The sequence below is a fragment of the Heterostelium album genome (genome assembly GCF_000004825.1).
Source record: "Heterostelium album PN500 unplaced genomic scaffold PPL_scaffold13, whole genome shotgun sequence".
Classification (NCBI taxonomy): Eukaryota; Evosea; class Eumycetozoa; order Acytosteliales; family Acytosteliaceae; genus Heterostelium; species Heterostelium album.
The window spans coordinates 65672-88141 of record NW_008805075.1 but is presented as its reverse complement, the minus strand read 5'-3'; the positions used below and the strand labels follow the sequence as shown (position 1 = coordinate 88141).

The 22470-nt window shown below is 30.5% G+C and overlaps 9 protein-coding genes across 9 annotated transcripts; 6 read left to right on the top strand and 3 right to left on the bottom strand.

Annotated features, from left to right (window-relative positions):
- Nucleotides 1-104: 104 nt before the first annotated feature.
- Nucleotides 105-2787, top strand: tgrM1 (IPT/TIG domain-containing protein; the record flags this gene model as incomplete). The annotated part of the gene is made up of 6 exons (XM_020581935.1): nucleotides 105-174; nucleotides 271-795; nucleotides 864-1121; nucleotides 1210-2028; nucleotides 2108-2386; nucleotides 2504-2787. The coding sequence occupies 6 exons, from the start codon at nucleotides 105-107 to the stop codon at nucleotides 2785-2787; spliced, it is 2235 nt and encodes a 744-aa protein (XP_020427238.1).
- Nucleotides 2788-2933: 146 nt separating this feature from the next.
- PPL_11177 (uncharacterized protein) lies at nucleotides 2934-4765 on the bottom strand (the record flags this gene model as incomplete). The annotated part of the gene is made up of 5 exons (XM_020581934.1): nucleotides 2934-3182; nucleotides 3251-3729; nucleotides 3807-4338; nucleotides 4432-4603; nucleotides 4734-4765. The coding sequence occupies 5 exons, from the start codon at nucleotides 4763-4765 to the stop codon at nucleotides 2934-2936; spliced, it is 1464 nt and encodes a 487-aa protein (XP_020427237.1).
- A 258-nt stretch (nucleotides 4766-5023) lies between these two features.
- On the top strand, nucleotides 5024-8248 carry PPL_11176 (uncharacterized protein; the record flags this gene model as incomplete). The annotated part of the gene is made up of 9 exons (XM_020581933.1): nucleotides 5024-5051; nucleotides 5510-5544; nucleotides 5813-6266; nucleotides 6429-6524; nucleotides 6599-6902; nucleotides 7265-7529; nucleotides 7612-7674; nucleotides 7786-7887; nucleotides 8144-8248. 9 exons carry the CDS (start codon nucleotides 5024-5026, stop codon nucleotides 8246-8248), a joined length of 1452 nt encoding a protein of 483 aa, XP_020427236.1.
- Nucleotides 8249-10800: 2552 nt separating this feature from the next.
- Nucleotides 10801-11972, top strand: PPL_11175 (uncharacterized protein; the record flags this gene model as incomplete). The annotated part of the gene is made up of 3 exons (XM_020581932.1): nucleotides 10801-10920; nucleotides 11005-11181; nucleotides 11289-11972. 3 exons carry the CDS (start codon nucleotides 10801-10803, stop codon nucleotides 11970-11972), a joined length of 981 nt encoding a protein of 326 aa, XP_020427235.1.
- A 551-nt stretch (nucleotides 11973-12523) lies between these two features.
- On the bottom strand, nucleotides 12524-13692 carry PPL_11174 (uncharacterized protein; the record flags this gene model as incomplete). The annotated part of the gene is made up of 2 exons (XM_020581931.1): nucleotides 12524-13435; nucleotides 13510-13692. The coding sequence occupies 2 exons, from the start codon at nucleotides 13690-13692 to the stop codon at nucleotides 12524-12526; spliced, it is 1095 nt and encodes a 364-aa protein (XP_020427234.1).
- A 255-nt stretch (nucleotides 13693-13947) lies between these two features.
- Nucleotides 13948-15304, top strand: PPL_11173 (uncharacterized protein; the record flags this gene model as incomplete). The annotated part of the gene is made up of 3 exons (XM_020581930.1): nucleotides 13948-14523; nucleotides 14601-14860; nucleotides 15121-15304. 3 exons carry the CDS (start codon nucleotides 13948-13950, stop codon nucleotides 15302-15304), a joined length of 1020 nt encoding a protein of 339 aa, XP_020427233.1.
- Nucleotides 15305-15419: 115 nt separating this feature from the next.
- On the top strand, nucleotides 15420-17367 carry TFIIIC3 (tetratricopeptide repeat protein; the record flags this gene model as incomplete). Its single annotated transcript, XM_020581929.1, has 8 exons — nucleotides 15420-15569; nucleotides 15641-15728; nucleotides 15820-15945; nucleotides 16028-16359; nucleotides 16432-16670; nucleotides 16742-17029; nucleotides 17133-17197; nucleotides 17315-17367. 8 exons carry the CDS (start codon nucleotides 15420-15422, stop codon nucleotides 17365-17367), a joined length of 1341 nt encoding a protein of 446 aa, XP_020427232.1.
- Nucleotides 17368-17942: 575 nt separating this feature from the next.
- On the top strand, nucleotides 17943-19562 carry PPL_11171 (acetyl-coA hydrolase; the record flags this gene model as incomplete). Its single annotated transcript, XM_020581928.1, has 1 exon — nucleotides 17943-19562. The coding sequence occupies one exon, from the start codon at nucleotides 17943-17945 to the stop codon at nucleotides 19560-19562; it is 1620 nt and encodes a 539-aa protein (XP_020427231.1).
- Nucleotides 19563-19616: 54 nt separating this feature from the next.
- PPL_11170 (uncharacterized protein) lies at nucleotides 19617-22039 on the bottom strand (the record flags this gene model as incomplete). The annotated part of the gene is made up of 3 exons (XM_020581927.1): nucleotides 19617-20560; nucleotides 21068-21304; nucleotides 21385-22039. The coding sequence occupies 3 exons, from the start codon at nucleotides 22037-22039 to the stop codon at nucleotides 19617-19619; spliced, it is 1836 nt and encodes a 611-aa protein (XP_020427230.1).
- Between the last annotated feature and the right edge of the window lie 431 nt (nucleotides 22040-22470).

Below are 22470 nucleotides of genomic sequence, written 5' to 3'. Positions count from 1 at the left end.
AATATTTTTAGAGAACAATTGATTGAATTGTATATTGAACTAACATTGCAACTTTATTTTAATTTCTATCAATCCATAATAAATATCTTTTTTAATTAGTTGAAATGTCTACTTTATATATTTATTTATTGTTGATTCTCTTTATAAATAAAACAAACTTTTTAAATTCATCAAGTAAGTTATTTCTTAAAAAAATAAAAAAAATAAAAAAAAAAACAAATTTACCTTTTTTTTTTTTCTAATATTAACTTTTGTTATTAATATTTAAAGATATTCCAATAATAAATGATATAAAATATGATGTTGGTAGTGCATTGGTTTATGGATCGAACATGAATAGTGTTGCGAATGTAACTGTGACGAAACTAGGTAGTTCGAGTTCGGATCTGTTGCATTTCGTATCGATTTCATCGAATGACAGTGTATTGCAAGTGAATTTCGATGGCACCGATGTCTACTATGGTACCATTGAGCTGTGTAGTAGTGTGTGTGCAAGACACCAGTGGAATCCAATAGTCATCGACAGTATATCGATGGTACCAACACAGGGTGGTAACATTACGATCAACGGTTACTACCTCTTGCCATTTCCTCAACTGAACAACTCGCTCACCTTTACCAAGTGGTCTATCACACCACCGACCGTCTTTAACAACATCAGTATGATCGTAGTTCAATATCAACCACCACCACCACTATCAACACCGAAACAACAACCACAACCATCCGGTAGTAATGTAACTATTGACATACAAATTAAAGATTCAATATTAAAAAGATCATATTCATTTAAAAGTAAGTTTTAAATTTATAATTTATAAATATATATAACTTTTATTAATAACTATTATCATTATTATTAGGTCCTGTATTTGAATTGGTTGAAGTAATAAACTCAAGTTTACATATAAATGGACAGAGTTTTGGATCGGATGTTTCTTTACTCTCTGTAAAACTAGATGGTGTACCATTGAATATCACACAGTTAATAAGTCATTACAATATTACATGTAGTTTTGCTGATAATCCGTTATTATATTACTCAAGTCTATCAATTGCTGGTATTAAAAAGTTGGTTGTTGATGTAAATAATAATCCATCTTCATTTGATTATATAAATAGTAAGTTAACTATTAAAACAATATTATTGTTTATAAATATATATATATATAAATCTAACATAATTTTCTTATTTATTTAATTATATAGGACCTATTGTTAATCAAATATCAACAGTCGCATCAAATACAGGTGGTACAGTTTCAATAAATGGTGAACTGTTTGCATCTATTCTAAATAATAGTAAAGCTAGTACGAATGTTTCGGTTTCAATTGGAAATGGTGCGATTGTACCTACTGATATAAAGATAGTCAATAATACTCTGATTACATTCGCTGTACCACCTAAACCTAAAGATATGGTGTTGAGTAACCTGGAGTTGGTAGTTACAATCGACGGTGCTTCATCTATCGCTCAAGATGATACGGTGTTCTCCTACGACCGACCAACACTCGTCAGTTCGAAACAGATCGTCGATAACATTGTCATTACAGGAAGAAACATTGCTCTCTCCAGTATGGTCGTTGTATTCTTTGATAAGGACACATCGCTTCGTCCCGATAGTCTGTCGAACAACACCAACAACAATGATACGCTGATAACATTCGATGTTGATTCCATACCTTACAATATAGCGAGTGGTAGTTACAGTAAAGTCTATATAAATGCAAATAATATTAGATCAAACTATGTCACTGTAAATATTAAACCGATCATTGTGTCGTCAACACATGCACCGGTTCAAGGTGGTTTGGTAACGCTGTTTGGTAGATTCTGGAACGCCGATACACCACAGACCTCCATCAAGGTAACCATCGGAGGCAAAGCGTGTCCACTCAGCAGTCCACCATCACCCGCTGCCATCCGATGTTTCATGCCACCCGGTACCGGTCTAAACCAATCGATTCAACTCCAATTGAATGGAAGTGTCGTTGACAGACCAGATAATTATAAATTCCAATATCAAAGTAATTATAATGTTGATAGATTCATAAAGAAGAATACTAATATTTTAAACTCTATTACTTTTTATTCTTTTAAATTTAGATCCAGTTATTGTTGATATAAGTGAAGGTAGTTCTAAAGGTGGTGTCGTTACTCTGATAGGTGCCAACTTTGCAAATAAACTAAATATTTCACTTGGAAATCAGACTTGTGACAAGTCAACCTATGTCAACGATACAATGGTGCTCTGTGATATCTCTGCTAGCAAACTCTCGAATCTACCTGCCGATACATTGCTAATGGGAAATGTAACGGTCGATGGTCTCAGTGGAACTGCACTTTTATATAAATTCAGTAAGACTACAAATATAAATAATCATTGTAAAGGATGGTAAATCATCTTTAACAAAATAACAAGGAAATGTTAATTAATTATCTTTTTTTTTTTATTTTATTTTTTTATTTTATTTGTTTGTAATTACAAATCTATTTTTTTAGCAAATACAAGTGATGGATTTAAATTAATTTATATTATACCGATTGTTGTTATTGTATTTGCACTCATCTCGATTGGTGTAATCATATACGTAAAGAGAAGAAGACCAAAGAAAATGTCGATCGTACAAATACAACTAAATCTATTGAGACCTTCTCACTTGGATGACGAACAATTCGAAGAACGTTGGTACGAAGAACAATTGAATATGTTAATACGAGAAGGTATACCTAAAAGTGAAGCAAAAGCATATTTAAAATGGTTCCAAGAGAATAAAGATAAATAAATAAACAATAAACAGTAATAAATATTATATATATTTTTTTATTTTAAATAAAATGATTATTTTTTTTTTGTTTTTTATGTTTTGTTATTAAATAAAAGTAAGTGTTGTTATTATTATTATTATTTACTAATGAAAAAAGGTTTCTATTATCTAAAGGCACCATCTTCATCATCAGTTGTCAGTATTGGAACATTTCTTTGAATGTTTGATACTGATGAAATATACTTTAGTGATCTCCCGAGTGCAATCAAAAGTATGATAGAAAACAAACTAAGTACGAAACCAAACAAAAAACTATAATTTACACCTGTTTTATCAAAGATTAAGGCTGCCCAGATTGGTCCCATCAATCTTCCAAAGTTACTTGAGAATTGGAATAAAGTAGAAGCATATTTCTAAAGTAGAGATTTAAATAGTTTGTTAATACAAATAACAATACATTAATAAATATTCTTTTACTTACAATATAAACGGTCGACATTAACTCAAAGAATAAAGTGATTGAACTTGAAATAGCAGTTGGGAATCCGATGGCAACCATGATGACACCCATCAGGAATCTAAAGAGTGGAGGTGATGGTGACGTTGGTACGGTATCGGGAGTGGATAACTTCCAGATGGTCATGAACGCATAACCTGCGCACATCAATGCGAGTGAACTGTACAGTAGTATATTGTTGTTTGTTATCTTCTTGCTAAGATGTGCTGTCACTGCACAAGACACACCAAGACCCACAAAGAAAAGTGCGATATTCGTCAAACTCCAATTGTAAGCACTGTATCCACCTGCATCAATTATATAAGGTATGAACACTGTTTCCAAAATCATACCGCTATTGAAAATCATAAAATGAATAAAACATAAGAGAACCAATGTAACTTTTGGTGGGAATATACAAGATTGTTGTGATCTATATGATGATACACCTCTTGGGAATCCATCTATATTGTTAATTTGTTTGTTTGTTTGTTAATAATTGAACATATGTATACAAATAAACAACTGTTATAATAATTACCATTAAAACTGAAATCACTATCATAGTTTGATGTTTTATGTTCTGCTTTATCAATGATCTTTCCAAGTAGTGAAAGTAGCAATGCGATCAAAGAGAAGGTGGAAGCTAGCCAACCGTAGATAGTGATGTTACCGACATCTTGGAATACATTGAGTTGGCTATCGACCTGCAGCTTTGAGAATGCAGCTATTAGTGCAGGACCGAATATATAGGCGAGAGAAGTGACGATTCCGATCGATGCGATTCTGCTCTTCTGTGTGGCATGGTCGTTGCCCTTTGCCAGCAGGTTCTGCAGAACCACACCAGAACCTGCACCGACACCAACCACAAATCTCGATGTGATAATTGCAAATTGCTCGGGAATGATCGCATACACCAAGTCACCGACCAACGACAACGCAGTGGCAAGCATCAACTGCGACCATAGATTATCATAGTTATCGCCCAGATATGAAAACAACTTTCTTCCCAACGTTGAACCAGTATGAAAAGCAGCTATTGAAACAGCTAATATATAAATACTTTGTCGGTTCTAATATATACATATAAATGTTATAACTATTGGTTAACAAGTGTTGTCAAGAATAATCAAATATCCTAATGTTTATTATATATATATGCATACCAAAGTAAGATAAGGCCAAATCGTAACGGATATGATTGAAAGTGCAATATTTGTACATAATATAATTGATAAACCTAACCAAAATCTTCTTGGAGTCTTACGACCCACAACTAGATATCCAAACTCATTCGCTCCAAATGAATGATCTCCTCTATCACCACGACTATTCGAACTATAATAATAATATTAATAAGTATAACAAATTGATTATTAATAATCTAAATCGATCACAAATCATTTAATCAATCAATCAACAACAAAATTAACCATTGATTGTTGATTTTTACAGTAATTAATCATACTTTAATAATATTTCTTGTTCAACAAATTCCATATTTCTTTATAATTTTTTTTTTGCTTTTTATTTTTCAACAAATTCATTCTTATGTATGTATAATTATATATATATATTTATGTATCTATCTACTCTTCTAATAATATTCTCTCTCTCTTTAATTAATTGTTGATTATATTGAGTCTGTGAAATGTTAAAATGTTTAAATCTAAAATATATAAATATTAATTTTTCCCCAATACTTTTATACCAAAAAATAAAAATAAAAATAATAAAATTGTTGTTTTTAACTAAACAATGACAGGATATCAATATACGATAGGCTGTCTTTTTTGCTTCTTTTTTCCCTTTTTCTCTCTCTTTCTTTTCTCTAATTATTGCTTATATAAAACGTGGTAATCTTGGATTCTTAAAAAACAACAATAAAAAATATAAAACATTAAAAAGATGACAAATTAATAATTATTAAATAAATAAAAAAATAATTTTATTTTTGTATTTTTTTGAATATTTTTTTGTGTATTGGTGAAAAAACACTTCACCAAAAAAAGTTTTTTGTTAAATTAAAAATTTAATTTAATTTAAATGGTTTTTTTGTTCTAGTACTCAAAAAGTAAAGTAAATCACAATCCATTCAAATCTATAATTGGTATAAAATATAATGTAGCTGTTTTTTTAATTGTTTAATATAATTTCTGGTTGTTTTTTTAGTGTTTGCTGTTTAATGTTTTTTTTAGTGTTTGTTTGTTTAATGTTGTTGTTTGCATTTAGTTTTTTTTGTAGACTTTACACAAACACAAACACGTAAGACAAGAGAAGTAAAACAGATTACATTTTTATCTATTTATTTAAAAACGTTCGAAATTTTATATTATTTTATCAACATAATTTGTATTCAGCAAATATAAATAAATAAATATCAATCAATTTTTATTTTATTCTATTTTTTGTTATTTTTTGTATAAAAATAAATAATTATTATTATCGTTATCGTTATCTTTTGTATTTTAATCAAATTTTATTAAAAGTAATAATACTTTTACTATTAGTTTTTAGATTAGAAATAATTTTTAGTTTATTATGAAGTGTATAAAAAACAGATTTTTAACTACAAATGGTTCATTTGGACATCAGCAACAACAACAATATCGACAACAATGTAATTTACAGAATAGTTATAGAAATAATAGTAGTAATTGTTTAAAAACAACAAATTTATATTCAAAATCTTTTTTATTTAAAAATAATAATTGTAATAATAATAATAGTAAAAGGACATTCATATCAACACAAATTAATAGTTTAAATTTCGATTTGATAAAGAAACAACCGACCTCTATTAATGAGGTGAATAGCTATCTCTCAGAGTTGAGTGCACACTCACCGTTTGCCTCTGAGAATATCAGGATATCGTTCTTGTCGGCGGAGCGTGAGATCCGATCGATCAAAGGTTTGAAACTCTATGGTTTCAACACGGAGCGTTCTTGGCTGGTGATCGTCGCTGGCAAGGAGCCAAACCAGTGGTCTACCATCTCACTGTGTTTGTACCTGGGTGCGTTGTTCTCCTATCAGCCATTGGACAACCTCGATATCCTGCTCTTCCCCATTGAGAATCCAACGCTCTACAACTACACGGCCGCTGCCAACCATCTCCAACCATACTCACTCGCCTCGCACAAAGGACTGTCCATACCACTGGAAGCATCGTACGAAGTCCGTTCCTCATCGTCATCGTCATCCTCCAATAACAATCAATTCTCAACCAACAACAATAATAATAAAAAAGATTCAAACTATGGTAAGTAATCTCAGATATATCTACATATATATCAATTTCATGAAATGTTAAGATATTAACTTAAATTATTCTAGAATATATTGCAAATTCAAAGAGAGTTTCGTCTGTTGTGTTTAACGATTGGCTAAAGAGATCAAAGAAACAGTTTCAAACCTTGAATGTAGAGTTGAATTCGCAGTTGAAACCAAATATATCGTTGGTAAGTGATTCGCCTAGATTGAATCCTTTGGTTTCCGATTTCGATAGTCTGATCTTGAGTAGCAGTGGTTTGAATAGACATCGCAGAAAGAACTATATACTGGAAATTAAAGATATCGATTTGAATCTACCAGATTCAAAAGTCTTAAATATTGCAGAGAATATTAGAGATGAATTAAAGTATTTATCTCAACACATATAATAAATAAAATAAACAAATAAATAATATAATGACAATGAATCATGATGATGTCGATAATATAAAAAAAAACAAATCAAACTCCACAAATCTTTGTTCAAAAAAAACACAAAAACGAAACGATTCTTAATTTATTTAATTGAATAAAAATTCAATTTACTTGTTAAATAAAAATGATATTTAAAGAAGTATCTACACTTTTAAGAAATGGTATATATTTATTGATTTAGATAAGTTAAGCATAAGAAATTAATAATGTATATTAAAATGTTTGATTGATAGTTGTTTCACTCGATTTTCTAAAGCCATCAGAGGATAGATTGTTATATTCATTTAGAAATAGATCATCTATAAATGGATGGACATTGATATCGGATAAACTACAGATTAAAGGACATTCAACTGGTGAATTCATTTGGAGACCTTCAAGTAATAACATTGTACAGCAACAACAACAACAACAACAAGCAGATAATAGTAATAACAATAATAACGATAACATTAGTATGGAAGATGGTTATGCAAACTTTAGAGGAAATCTATCAATGAAACTACCAGAGAACACTCCAGATGTAAAACAATCTGGCTATATTGGTGTATTTTCACCTGTAACTATTAAAATTATATATATAGCTGTTCATTAAATTCAATACAATTCATTAACTAAAATGATCGATTATCAAATACAAGAGTGATACTTTTAATTTCGATTTACAAGATAAATATAAATCTGTTGTATTCAGAGCATGTACAGTATGTATTTAAAATAACTAGATATTAAAGAATCAAAGATTAGATTTAGAGAGGTTTATTCAATGAATTACTGACTTTTCTATATTCATATCTATCTATTTATTTATGTAGGAAGGTAGATCATATGGTATAGGTATATTGAAAAAGGATGATAATAAGATGGTTTATAAGGCAATGTTCACTACAAATCCAAATACATGGGAAGACATCGAAGTATGTTATTTATATCAATATATATTGATTTAGAAGATTTATAATTAGATTTAGATTAGATAGGTTGAGATTAGAATCTAACATGTATCTAACTAAACAAAACAAACAGATACCATTTACAGACTTTTTTAGAGTGTTTAAAGGCAATGTTGCATTAGATTTTCATCCGTTCGATCTAGGTGGCATCGATAGAATTGGTTTCATACAGAGTGAACGAAGAGAGGGCCCTTTCGATTTGAAGATCGATTATATCAAGCTTGTACCATCAAACGAAGAACAACACTCCTTATTGAGCGATAGAAAGAAGAATCTAAATCAGAGATACAAATCAACCAACACCAATTTAGATGATATCATTTAATATCAAGATCATCAATACCACACACACACTCTCTCTGTGTGTATAGTATAAGTGTTACTAGTTGTTATTGCGTGTAATAGTTAGGAATGAGGAATGAATATTTTAAAACATAATAGCCAAATCAATAAATGAACAAACAATAACAATAACTACAAATACCATACACCACAATCATCTATGATTATGAGATGATGGCATTCACCACTCACTCTACACAAAAGTACAATCATCATTATCAAATTGAATTCCGATTGATTTGCCTATTCCAATATTAAATATTTGCAAATGGAAAGTGAAGTTGAAACTTTTGTAACTGCAGTGTGTAGTGGGGAGGGAACTCGAAATGTGAATTGATGATGTGGTTATGTTTTTTTTTTACATCTTAATGAACAAGTTTTGGTGGAATCATCTGCATATCACCCCCAACTCTTGTTTATTAAAAACCTGGTTGTGATTTTATTTTGCAAAAAAAAAAAAAAAAAGAACAACAACAATTCAATATGATATGATAATGATATTAAAAGAAAAAAAAACGTTGTTGAACGAATAGAGAATCACATTCATAAACAGAAAAGAGAAATTAAAAATCAAAATGAGATGATGATTGATGAGCAATTACAACAGCCAAGCAAAACACACGTCTCTTTGTTGTTGCACACCCCATTTTAACAAAAAAACCAACACTACAACTTCCTACTATTTTTGATTGTGAGAGAAAACCAAATCAAAATATTTAAATAAAAAAGCAGAAAAAATTTCAAAAAAAGAAAATATTTGAAAAATTTATGCGGAATCAGCCTGATTTTTGAGTTTCCAAATTTTTTGAGAATTTTTAATCAAAATATTAATTCGAAAAAAAATAAATAAAAATCACAAAATTTCTTAAATTAAAAAAACAATTTATATTTTTTATTATTACCCCAAATGAAACCAGTGCTCGATTGTAGAGGAACAACAAAGCAAAAAGAAGTAAAATAATAAAAAATATTTATATTAATAAAAAAAAAAATTACCATTTTAAAAAATAAAATAAAATAATAATAATAATAATCAGGTTGATAATAGTGAGCGTGGCGTAGAGTAAACAATCTAATAATCTTTTTTTTATTACCAATTTACTTAAATATTATTAATTAAGGCAATAAAAAACAATAACTATTGTAGAAAAAGAAAATTATTATCAATCACCCAACCAATCAAAAAAAGTAGTAGTAGATACTAAATTAAACATTAATGTAAATTTTAAAATCATCTGACTATCTATCATTCATTCCTTATTTACAATCACATTAACACACACATTGTTTTTTAATAAAAATACATATCTATCTATCTTATAAATATAAACAATCAAAAGAAAAACAAAAAAAAAAAAAAAAAAAGAAAAAGAAAACCTACTCATAAAATCATCAAAAATCTTTTTATTTATTTCTTACTTTTTTTTGTTTTTTAATTTATTAATATTGCAATTTTTTGTTGTTGTTGCTGTTGTTTTAAAAAGGAAAATAAATAGAAAAAGTAATAAACAGAACAGGGTATGACATGCAAATAATTACAATGTTTTTAAAGCATGTGTGTAATTGCTTAATATTTTTATATTTATTTGTAAATTAATTTTACTTTAGTTTTTTTTTTTATAAGTGATTCCCATTTATTCACACCTTAAAAGAGTGTTGTTGTTGTCACTATTATCGTGTGTTTTAGTGTTTAGTGGTTGGTATCAATAACTTTTTTAAAACAAAACAATAAAACAAAATAAAGTAGATAGTAAAAATTAAAAATAGGTAGTATCAAACATTGATAATAAAAACATCATTTGGATTCATTCACACAATATCATCCAATTCCATCTACTTTTTATCTAACCCTGATCTTTAAACGTTATTTTAAAACTAAATCAATTTCATACAAAAATATAAAAATCATACTTTTATTCCAATATATGTTTATTTTAAATTTCTTAAAATCAAATAAAATAAAAACAGAATCAATAAATATTTAATAAATACAATAAAAACCAACCCCAAAAAAAGACTAAACTAAACAATACAAGTTTTTCAATTATCACTTTTTTCTTTATTTTTTGCAAAAATCAAATTCTTCGCAAACAACAAGTAATAAAATCTATTTATCAAATTTAAAAACAAAAAAAAAACATTCCTTCCTACATTCATTCATTCAATCAGCAATCAACAAAATAATCCAAGTAATTTAATTTATTTAAGATCTAATTAGATCAACAATAATATTTATAATATTTCCAATCTTTTTTGTTTTTTGTTAAAAAATAATTTTTAATTGCCTATTATAAATTAAAATTGATTTACACTTTTTTTATTATTTTTTTTTTTTATGGTTTTATAATTACTTTGTAAAACATAATCACATACACATAATTTTAAGTCATAATACATAAATTAGCATTAGTTATTAACAAAATTATTTTTTAATTTATAGATTAGTAAATTTTTAAAAAATAAATAATTATATTTCTAGATAAAGTTTTATACAATAAAAATCTATAAAATAGATAGTTTTATCAACCATCAATCATGTCATCAATTGATTCTTCACCATCATTGATCTCATCACCTCCACCATTTTATATGCTGGTTAATCATCAAATGCATCCATCTCCAAACAAATTATTTGTTGGTGGAATAAGTTGGAGGGTAAGTAAAAAATTATAGATTTAGAATTGAAATAATAAATTGAGACACTAATTTTTAATTTAAATATTCGTAAAAACCAAACAGGCTGATGAAGCAGGTCTAGCAAAGTTTTTCTCTACATTTGGCAATGTGTTGGAGTGTAAAATCATAATGGATAGAAACACACTTAAATCAAAGGGTTATGGATTCATCACATTCGAAGATGAAGAGAGTGTAAGCAAAGTTAAGAATGCATCTACATTATCATTCATGGGTAAAAATGTAAGTGTTTTTAAAAGAGGTTAGGGAGAGAGTGTGTTGATTTTTCAAATTGACAAATTAATTAATTCCAATTTCCCACAATCATGTGAAATTTCAAATTTTTGCAGATGAATGTTGGAGATGCAATGCGTAAATCCGATGGATTCATTGTAAATAATGGTGTGGTACCACAACAACCACAAATTCAACAACAACAGCTACAACAGCAGCAACAACAACAACATTATAGTTTAGGTAGTATAAATGGAGCGAAAGCGAGTATGTTGGTGCCAGACGATAGTGTTGTCTATCATACTGCCGGTATTCCGATCGACACCGGTGCCTACGATAATGGTGCAGCTGCACTTGGCAATGGCTACACTCCAGTTTACTATTTTTACTATGATGTTTCCGGTAATCCTGTGATCTACGGACAACAGTCTCAACCCTATCCGTACTACGCAGGCTACGGAATGCAACGCACTGCACAGTCAATGCCATATAATATTCCCAACCAAAATTGGCGACCTGTCTACCAACAACAACACCACTATCCAACTTCATCTTCACCAACCTCCATTCCAAACTCTCCCAATGGAAATCGTCAATCACCCAATAGAAATAATAAATCATCATCATCAGCTTCATCATCATCGTCATCTTCATCAACCTCATCATCGCAATCACAATCACCAAATCAATCGCCAAACTCATTTATAAATACCAATAATAATAATAATATCAATCATAATATAAATCAAAAAATTATTACTAGTAGTGACGAAAATAATAATAGGATTGTAAATAGTTAAATAATTGAGAAATTATTTTTAACGATATTAAATAATCAATAAACATAATTAATTGTAATATAAACATATAGTATAAAAATATTTTAAAATTCGATTTATTTCTTTGTTCTTGATTTCTTTGTTGTCGAAGATCTAGATGATCGAATGCTACCTTTTCTTTTCTTATTTGAATTGTCATTCTCTTCTTCCTCTGCTTCTGAAATATCTGTTGTGGTTGTATTGATTTTTCTACCTTTTACTCTTTCTGTATCTTTTTCATTTCTCTTTGTTCTTTCTCTTTCCTTTCCTTCTCCTTCTCTTTTTCTTTCTCTTTCTCTTCTCCTTTTCTCTTTGTTCTTTCCTTTTCCTTTTCCTTTTCCTTCTCTTTCTCTATTTCACCATCTTTTTCTTTTCTCTTTGATCTCACCTTTTCTTTTACCTTTTCCTTCTCTTTCTCCTTCTCCTTCTCTTCTTCTTTTCTCTTTGCCCTTTCCTTTTCCTTTCTTTCTTCTTTTTCTTTCTCTTTTCTGTCTGTTCTATCCTTTTGCTTAACTGTCTCTTTCTCTTTTTCATCATCTTTTTTCTTTTCTCTTTGAGCTTTCCTTTCCTTTCTCTTTCTCTTTCTCTTTCTCTTTCTCTTTCTCTTTCTCTTTCTCTTTCTCTTTCTCTTTCTCTTTCTCTTTCTCTTTCTCTTTCTCTTTCTCTTTCTCTTTTTCTTTTTCTTTTTCTTTCTCTTTCTCTTTATCTTTCTTCTCTTTCTCATTGTCTTTGGCTTTGGCTTTGTTTTTCTCTTTGTTTTCCTTCTCTTCTTCTCTTCTCTTTGCAAATTCCTTTTCCTTTTCTTTTTCTCTCACTATCTCTATCTCTTTCTCCTTTCTCTTTTTTCTAACCTGTTTTATCTTTTCTATATTCAATTGATTTGATGTTGTAGTGGTTGAGGTTGGTATATCATTATTATTATTATTATTATCTTTTAAGGCTATTTCTTTCTTTTCTTCAATTTCCATATTACTCTTCTTTTTTTCCTTATCTCCATCACCAGTTTCTTCCTCTTTTTCATCGACTTTATCTTTATCAGTACAATAACTACATTCCGAATCACATGAATGGTGAACTTTCTTCAAGTGTCTCTTCAATAGACTGGTGTCTGTAAGTTGCACGTTACAATCAGTGTGCACACATTCGATACGACCTACAATTTTTTCTTTAGAAACGAATGTACCACGTAGTCGGTAGCTTCTGTCATTCGGACACACTTCAAATGTGCCTTTACATCCATGAAAGTCCTTACAATGACGTCTTACATTTCTTGCGGTTTTGTACTCTCTCTGACAGTTATCATGTAGACATTGGAAGATCTTGATGTTATCAGCACCCTTCGATTGTGATTGTGCATCTACAATCACACCCAAATCATTATTCAACTCTTCTTTTATCTCTTTAAGATGTGAACTTAATTTCAATTCTTTTGATCTATAAAATATCTTTTGTTTTTTATTAATTATTATTAAATCCAACAAATAAATATCAAAATATTTATTAATTAATATATACATACTTCATTTGTACATGTATAGACATCGGTACTATAAGTATTTGTTGTCTCTTGTTTCTTCTTTTGATCTTTAATGAACTGTTCGCGTCGTTCATTACACTGATGAGATTTATTACAATGTGACTTCAAAGCACCATATGTATAATATGATTTTGAACAATTATCATATTTACATGTGTAAAGCATTATTTCATATAATTATATATTCAATTGGATGTTATTAAAGTAGTCGAATGATGTTTTCTTAAACTTTATGATCTCATTTTTTTAAAAATCTATCCGTTAAAAAAATTAAAAAAATATGTATTAAACATTTGTCAGTTCAATTTATACTTATAATATAACATTTGTTTTTGTTTTGTTTTTTAAATGTAATATTGAAATCAAATATATATTATATTCATTTATATTTATATGTTGTTATAATAGAGTTAAATAAGAATGGATTCTTCAGCAAAAGAGTTTATAGATGATATCATGGATGATTTGCAGGTGGATGCCGGTGATGTCGGTGATTTCGATGGAGATGGTCAAGAGGAAGATGAGAGTTTCAAATTGGATTTCGATATCGATGTTTCATCGTTGATGCCAAATGCCAACTTTCAAGAGCAGATGATGGATTTGGAAGATGTCATCAATGAAGATGATGAAACTGAAGATGATGACGATGATGATAGTTTTACTGATGATGACAGTGAACTAGAAGATGACGATGATAATGATGACAATGAAGAACCAACAACATCCACTCCCTCTACCACCACAACGACAACAGCAACAGCAACCTCTGCCAAAAAACTAGATTCCACTCTCTCACAGTTTAAGAATCTATCACAACAGAAACAAGATAAAATATTAAACAAAGAAGATGAACAGTTTGATATCGATAGAATATCAAAACTATCGAAAGCTGCCAATTCAAAGAAATCGAAATCGTCATCAGCTGGTGGTAGTGGTGGTGATGCTGATGCTGATCAAAAGAAGAAACAAGTTAGAACAAGTGCAAGATCAAGAGATGTAAGTACAATATTAACATATATATATATATATATATATTGTTATAAATTACTAATCTTTATATTCTCTCGCCATAGTTATCAAGATTACCAAAAGAAACAAAAGATTTGATTTCACGTGGTATGAATCAATATACGAATGGAGAGTTGAAAGAAGCGTTTCTTACTTTCCAAGAGGTGATTCGTGTTTCTCCAAGATACCCGCGTACCTACACTATGATGTCACTGATCAAGAAAGATGAAGGTGATCCATATGGAGAATGTGATTTCCTTTATATTGCCGCTGAAATCGGTGAGAATTTACCGGATCTTTGGAAAAGATGTGCTGATCTATCAAAGTAAATAACAATGTGATCAATAATCTAATTATTATAGATTTCGAAGATTAACTAACTAGCTAGCTAACTAACTAACTAATTAAACAATGTTAGGCAATTAGGAGATTATAAACGTGCAATTAAATGCTATAAGCGAGTGTTGAAGTTGGATAAAGATGATTTGGAATCGTTGTACAGTCTCTCACAGGTGTACGAGTCGGAGAAGAACTACAAGTTGGCGTTGATCGGATTTCGATATCTACATGAGATGCGTCCACAAGATTCGAATGTTACACAGCAGTTGGTGCAGGTGCTCACTGCGATGGACAAGCTCGACGAAGCGGTATCACTGATGGAGTCGATCATCAACAAAGAGCTGCAACGATCGCGTGCCGATTTCTACGATTTGGATTTGGATTCTTTCAATTTGATTCTGGAGCTCTACAATCGTGCGCGATACTTTGACAAGACTATCACCGCTTTTCAAAAGGTGAGAGCACTGTTTCCCAATAATCTCGATATTGCACCGGACTTGGTGTATAGTGCTGCCATTGCGTACATCGAGATAAACGATCCGACCATGGCAAACATCTGCATCAAAGAGATTACCAAGCATCCTGTCAACGATATCCCCGATATCTATTACAAACTAGGTTCACGACTCATCGAGTTGGATCACCATGAGAAAGCACTTCCTCTATTCCTCGAACTATTGAACAAAGCTGAAAATGTAACTAACAATGTTATTTATACAATCATAAATGTTGAACTAACAAAGCAATACATAATATATATATATAGTTGGAATATGAATTTATTTGGTTAAAACTAGGTACTATTTATAAAGCATTGAATAACTACCAATTAGCAATTAAATATCTACAAGATTGTATGTATTTTTTATATAATATTAAGTATTGTTTACATGTTTTATTTACTAATTGTTATTTTAATAAAATAACAACAACAACAACAATTAGTTATCGATGCTGAACCAACAAACAAAGAAGCATGTCTATTGTTATCTGATATCTATAAAGAAACAGGTGATCATGAGAAATCATTACAATTATTAACTCAAGCTGATAATAATAATACAAGTGAAGGTAATTATAGTTATTGTATTTAATAATATTATGTATATACTTATTATTTTTATTATTATTATTAAACATATATATGTTGTAGATAGTGAAAAAGGAAAGTTTGAATCAACTCTTAATGATTTAGAATCCAAACGTTTAAAGGCAACTCAACAAGATATTAAGGAATTGTTCAAGGTTGCCGATGACTTTATGAATCTTTCAAAGTATCCACAGTTTCTAGGTATTTCAAGAGCGCTGTTGAATGGATCCGGTGACAATGTTAGATTGAAGAAAAAGACGGTACTAGGTGGAGCTCTCACAATGAGATCGGTTCCAAGACGAATCGATCGTTATATACGACACGTATCACATCGTAGTAATCAACCATTCGCCGAGAGATTAGATGAAAAAGATTACTTCTTTTTAGTGACAAATGTAATGTTATAAAACTATACTTATTATTAGTTTTATTGATTATTAATCTTATCTTTTTATTTTATTTGATAGACATGTAAAGTATTATTATTATTTCATAGATATGATGAAGCCAGTACATTTCTTAGATATGCACTCAGAAACATTAGGTTTGTTACACAAGCCTATTCACATCAACTCAACTTCTTGTTAGTTGGTATCGCCTTCAATGTATCGAGACCGCTACTGGCATTCTCACACTTTAAATATGTTTGTACAAAGAAACCTTTTAGCAATAGAATATGGAACTTGTTTAATAAAGTTGTATTAATGTAAGCTAATTATAACACATAATAATATGATCTTATACAATATAAAATATACTAATGGTTTATTAAAATAGGTCAAAAGGAGATTACTTCTTTACACATAAAGATTTTATAAGAAAGCTACTAAATGAAAATCCTACTAGTTTACCAATGAGAATCATCACTGGTAATTCTCAAAAGACAACGGGTAACGCAAAGAGTGCACTACTCGAGTATCTGAGAGCATTCAAGTGTCAACCAGAAGATCCTCTTGTCAATCTACTCATCAGTGTTACCATACTATGTCAATCTTTAGGTAGAAAGAATCCAGATAGACATAAAATCGTATTGACTGCATTCTCTTTCTTTTATAAATATAAAATGTAATTATAATAATACAAATCATTATCATATTATTATTATTATTAATAAGAATAAATGACAAACTAATCTAATATAACCTAACCTAAACAAACAAATAAATAGGATAAGACAAAATAAAGAACTTCAAGAAGTATATTATAATTTAGGTAGAGCAGCACATCAATTGGGTATGTTTTATCTGGCAATCGACTATTATCAGAAAGTACTGGGCTGCAAAGACGAAGAAGATAGCGACTACACACTAAAACAAGAAGCTGCTTTTAACCTATCACTTATTTATAAAGAAGACAATCCGGAATTGGCCTCTCAACTTATTAAACAATATTGTACAATTTAAAGAAAAATGAAAAAAAAAAATTAATAAAATAAAAATAAAAATAAAAAACGTATTATTTTTTTTTGTGTAATAAATGATGAAGATTGGTTTATATTTAATTGTTTACAAATAATCGTAAAAAAATCTGAAAATTTGAAAACCCAAAATAGACATCTATGGCTTAAAAATTTTACACTTGTTGTTTTTTGACCAAAAAATCCCAAAAACTGGACGGTTTGGGCAAGATTCGAAAGATGAAAATTTGATCTGTTTATGGTAAACCTGTTTGATTCGCCAAACAAGTGAATGAAAATTTTACTGGCATCAAAACCACTAAAAATTTACAAAGAAAATTTAAATACCCAACCCACACACACTCAAATCACTCTTCACAAAACACAGCACCCACAAATAAAATATTTTATCTTCAAATTAATTTTTTTATTATTTTTATTCAATTTCATTGCATTATCTTTTTAACAAATCATTAATGAAATAAAAAAAAAAAACAAATCAATATAATCTATTTTTATTTATTTTATATCTTATTTTAAAAAATATATCTAATAATAATATATAATACATACAGATAAAAAATGAAGAATAGTCAAATAAATATGATGAATAACTTTATAAATACAGGTAAAAATTCTGTTTTGAAAAGTAGGATCGGTAGAAAGAGTTTGCATAGAAAGATTGTAAATGACTTGGATGACATTATACCGTTGTTCCAGAATGGACAGTATTTAGGTTGGTCAGGTTTTGCTGGAACCAACTATCCAAAGGTTATTCCGATTGCCCTGGCCAATCACGTGGAGCAAAATGAGCTGCAGGGCAAGATGAAATTCAATTTGTTTGTCGGTGCCTCGACCGGTCAGGAAACAGAGGATCGTTGGGCAGCACTCGATATGATTTCTCGTCGCTATCCACATCAAGTCGGAAAGAATATCCAGAAGGGAATCAACAGTGGAAGAATCAAATTCGCCGATGGTCATCTCAGTACGTTTGCCAACGACATCACCTATGGTTACTACACAATGAATAAACCCAAGGGTGGCAACAGTATGGATATTGTAATTATCGAAGCAACCGAGATTACGGAACAAGGATGGATCATTCCGGGTGCCTCTGTTGGAATCGCTCCGGAACTCATCCAAATGGCAGATAAAATCATTGTGGAGCTCAATACCTCGATGCCGTCCTACCGTGGAGTACACGATATCGTGAGTATCGATCAACCTCCCCACACCAAACCATTCCAAATCACAAGAGTAGATGATCGTATTGGATATCCAGCGATTCCTTGTGATCCAGAGAAGATAGTTGCAATCATAGAATCACAACTTCCAGATTCCACTCCAGCTTCAGTGCCTGCCGATGCCGTATCGAAATCGATTGCCAATCACATTGTCGAGTTCCTCAAGCGTGAAATCAGCAAAGGATTCCTTCCAAAGAATTTGCTGCCTCTGCAATCAGGAATAGGAAACATTGCAAATGCAGTCATTGGTGGTATTCACAATGGTCCGTTCGATAATATCAATGTTTGGACTGAAGTGATCCAAGATACCTTCTTGGATTTCTTTGAGAGTGGAAAGCTGAATTTCGCTTCTACCACATCGATTCGTTTCTCACAGTCTGGATTCAATCGTCTATTCAACAATTGGAAGAGTTACAGTACCAAGTTTGTCTTGAGAAATCAATCAATTTCCAACTCGGCAGAGATGATTCGTCGTCTCGGTGTAATTTCAATGAACACACCCGTCGAATTTGATATCTATGGACATGCCAACTCGACTTGTGTTGCCGGTAGCAGAATGTTGAATGGAATCGGTGGAAGTGGTGAATTCAATAGAAACTCAAAGCTTGCTATTATGCATGCACCATCGGTTCGTCCATCAAAGACCGATCCACTCGGTGTATCAACAATCGTTCCTTTCTGTACACACGTCGATCACACTGAACATGACGTCGATATCTATGTAACCGAACAAGGTCTGGCAGATCTTCGTGGTCTCTCGCCAACTGAGCGAGCAGTCTCCATCATTGAAAACTGTGCACACCCAGTTTACAAACCGATCCTTATGGATTACTTTAAATCATCACAAGAGATATGTCTAAAGAATGGCAGTGCACACGAGCCACACCAAATAGATAAATGTTTCAAAATGCATACCAACCTCAATGAAAAAGGTACAATGAGAATTGATAGTTGGTAATAATCACAAAAATAAATAAAGAAAAGTTTAAATTTTAAATATTTGTTTTGTTTATTATAGTTGATCTTTCTTTTTTTTGAACCATAGCTCCATTTCTTCCAAAAGATATTTATCGATTATATGTTGAAAAGATAAAGAAATCGGTATCGCATTGAATGCGTTGGAACTATGACTACTGTTGACTGTAAACTGACGAGTATCTAAAACATAATTCAGTCTAGACACTTCTAATGATGAATCATCATCATGATTAACCAAATCGAACCAATGTTCAAATCCTAATTTGAGAATATCCAACATTTGATGTGTATCGAAATCACCAATTTCATTACCAAGCACATTGATTTCTTTGCGATCACCATTCTGGTCGAGATATGATACACCAACGCTAACGCCATTCATCTTCAAAGCTAAGTGACATATAACCTCTGCAAAATCTTCTAAACTTGGTATGTAAGACTTTTCTCCTGAAGCGAAACTATGAGAAATCATATTGTTTTCACCATAGCTACAACTATGACTATTGTATCTTTGAATGTGACTCTCTATTGAATAGCTATCAAGGGCAATCCAACGACTATAGTCCGATTCAATATCATTTCGGTATATGTAAGCTCCAAAACCGACCTTGGATTGTAATCTCGCCAATTTAGAACAATACGATTCAATCTTTAGCAAACCATCGACTTGGTCTCGATATAAATAAATATCGTATTTAATGAATAGTTTATCACTCTTGACAACTAAACGTATGATATTGTCATCGGTGAGCGGTGCAATGAATGGCACATTTACCTTTAGTCTTGTTATTTCTTTATCGATAAACAGTAACTTTACTTCGAATATCTTTTGTTCATTGGTCATCTGATTAATCTTAAGCCAAACAACCAATTGAAAATCATCTGGTGTGTTTGGATCATAATCTTTGACCACGATATCGAATGTACCTCTAACTATATTATCGATGAAGCTATTGACTTTCAAAGTATCTTCCTTTACTGACAAACTTAAATGTGGTCGAGCTCGAGTCATTGATCGATTTTCTTCTAAATAAATGTATAACTATATTGAGGGGACGACAAAAAGATCAAAGATTCTTTGAGAGTTTGGTTTTAAGTATGTCTGGTTAAGTAGGTACACCCGTAACAGTAATTAAGCTACACTGGTATAAAGTTATTTAACAAAGTGAAAATTTTACTTTCCGCGTAAATTTTTATATCGCGATATTTTTTATTTTCCTTCTTTTTAAAATAAAAAATATAAATACCGCACCAGATCGTAGCTGATGATATTGACCAGACCATTCAATCCACAACGTCCATTCATAACCAGATTGATATCGCCATTCTTGAAGACACCGGGTAGGAACTTCTCGAGTTGCTCCGCCCACACCATGCGAAGAGAGGATGGAGTGATAATGAGCAGCGGCCATTCGCTCCTGTAGTAATATGATAATCCGATTGCCTGTATTGTCTTTCCAAGACCCATTTCATCACCAATAATACAGTTTCCATCTCTTGATATTCCAAACTCGATACCCTTTCGTTGGAAGGGTAACAGTGTATTCAATAGATTGGCTGGCAGTCTTGAGTAGTCGGGTTGTACTAGTTTCGGTGGTTGTGAGAATGCCAATAATATATGTCGAGGCAATGGTTTAACTTTTACACCCCCAGTCCTCATTAGCATCTCACAAAATTTATTATGTTGTAACACCGGTATTACCCACCAATTCTCATCAAATTCTAAATTGATATAATCATTCAAAAGCAAGAAAGTCAGTAAGTAACCCAATCATCACTTTATCACCAATATGTGTACATACGTTTTGCTCCTTCTATCTGTAAGAATATCCTCTTGATTGCTTCATTCTTTGGATCGATACAAGAGAACTCTGTTTCATTGATTAATTTAAACTCTAAATTGATAGGTATCATTATTCTCTGTTGAAAGTCGATTACATCATTGTTATTGCTATTATTGTTATTATTATAGTTGTTGTTTTGAACTGTATTATTATTATTATTATTATAATTATTTTTGTTATTCATAACATTGATACTATGGTTATTGATGGTTGACATAAGAGGGTTCAATTTCTTTGGACTAGCATTAAAGTTATTAATCGGTTTAAATAGAGATGAAGATGATGCCATTGTGAATGAATTTTGTGACTGTGTAGCCATCTCAAAGTTTATCAAAATAACCTTATCTAAATGAAGAAATTTGTTTGTTATTGTTTGATAAAACGATACTTCATCATTGAGAATAGAAATATTGTATTGACCAGGATATAGTTCGGATTGAGACTCCAAGACATAATAATCGTTACCAGAACATTTTAACATAGCATTTATAAGATGTGATTTCTCCGTATAATATTGTTGAAGATATTTACCACTGGTAAGACTAATCGATGTGAAGTTGACCTCAGCACAAGAAAGTATTGTTGGTTGAGCACCTGTCGAATCTATTCTCATCAACAAAAACAATGAAAACAATAAAAATAAAATAAAAGAAATAGAATGAATCATTTTTGAATGAAAGTGTGTTTTTGATTTTTAATTGTATAAATACAAATTCAAAAGATGAATAATAAACTTATATAAAGAGTAAAGCTATTTTTGAAAATTACTAAGTATTTTTTTATTAAATTTGTTAAATTTTAGAAAAAAACCAAAAAACATCGCAAAAGCTTGTTCCGATGTTTGATTTTTCGGGTCATGATCATCAACTTATCCTTTTTTTCAGCGGTTTAGAAAAAACCATTTTCTCTAATTCACTTACACTATTAACCCTCAAAGTCAATGTAAATCCCGGAATACTCTAATTCAAAATTGTATTTTTATTAAATTTTTTTTTGCTTAATTTTCTTTTGATTCTGATAAATTTTTATTTAAATAGACAAATT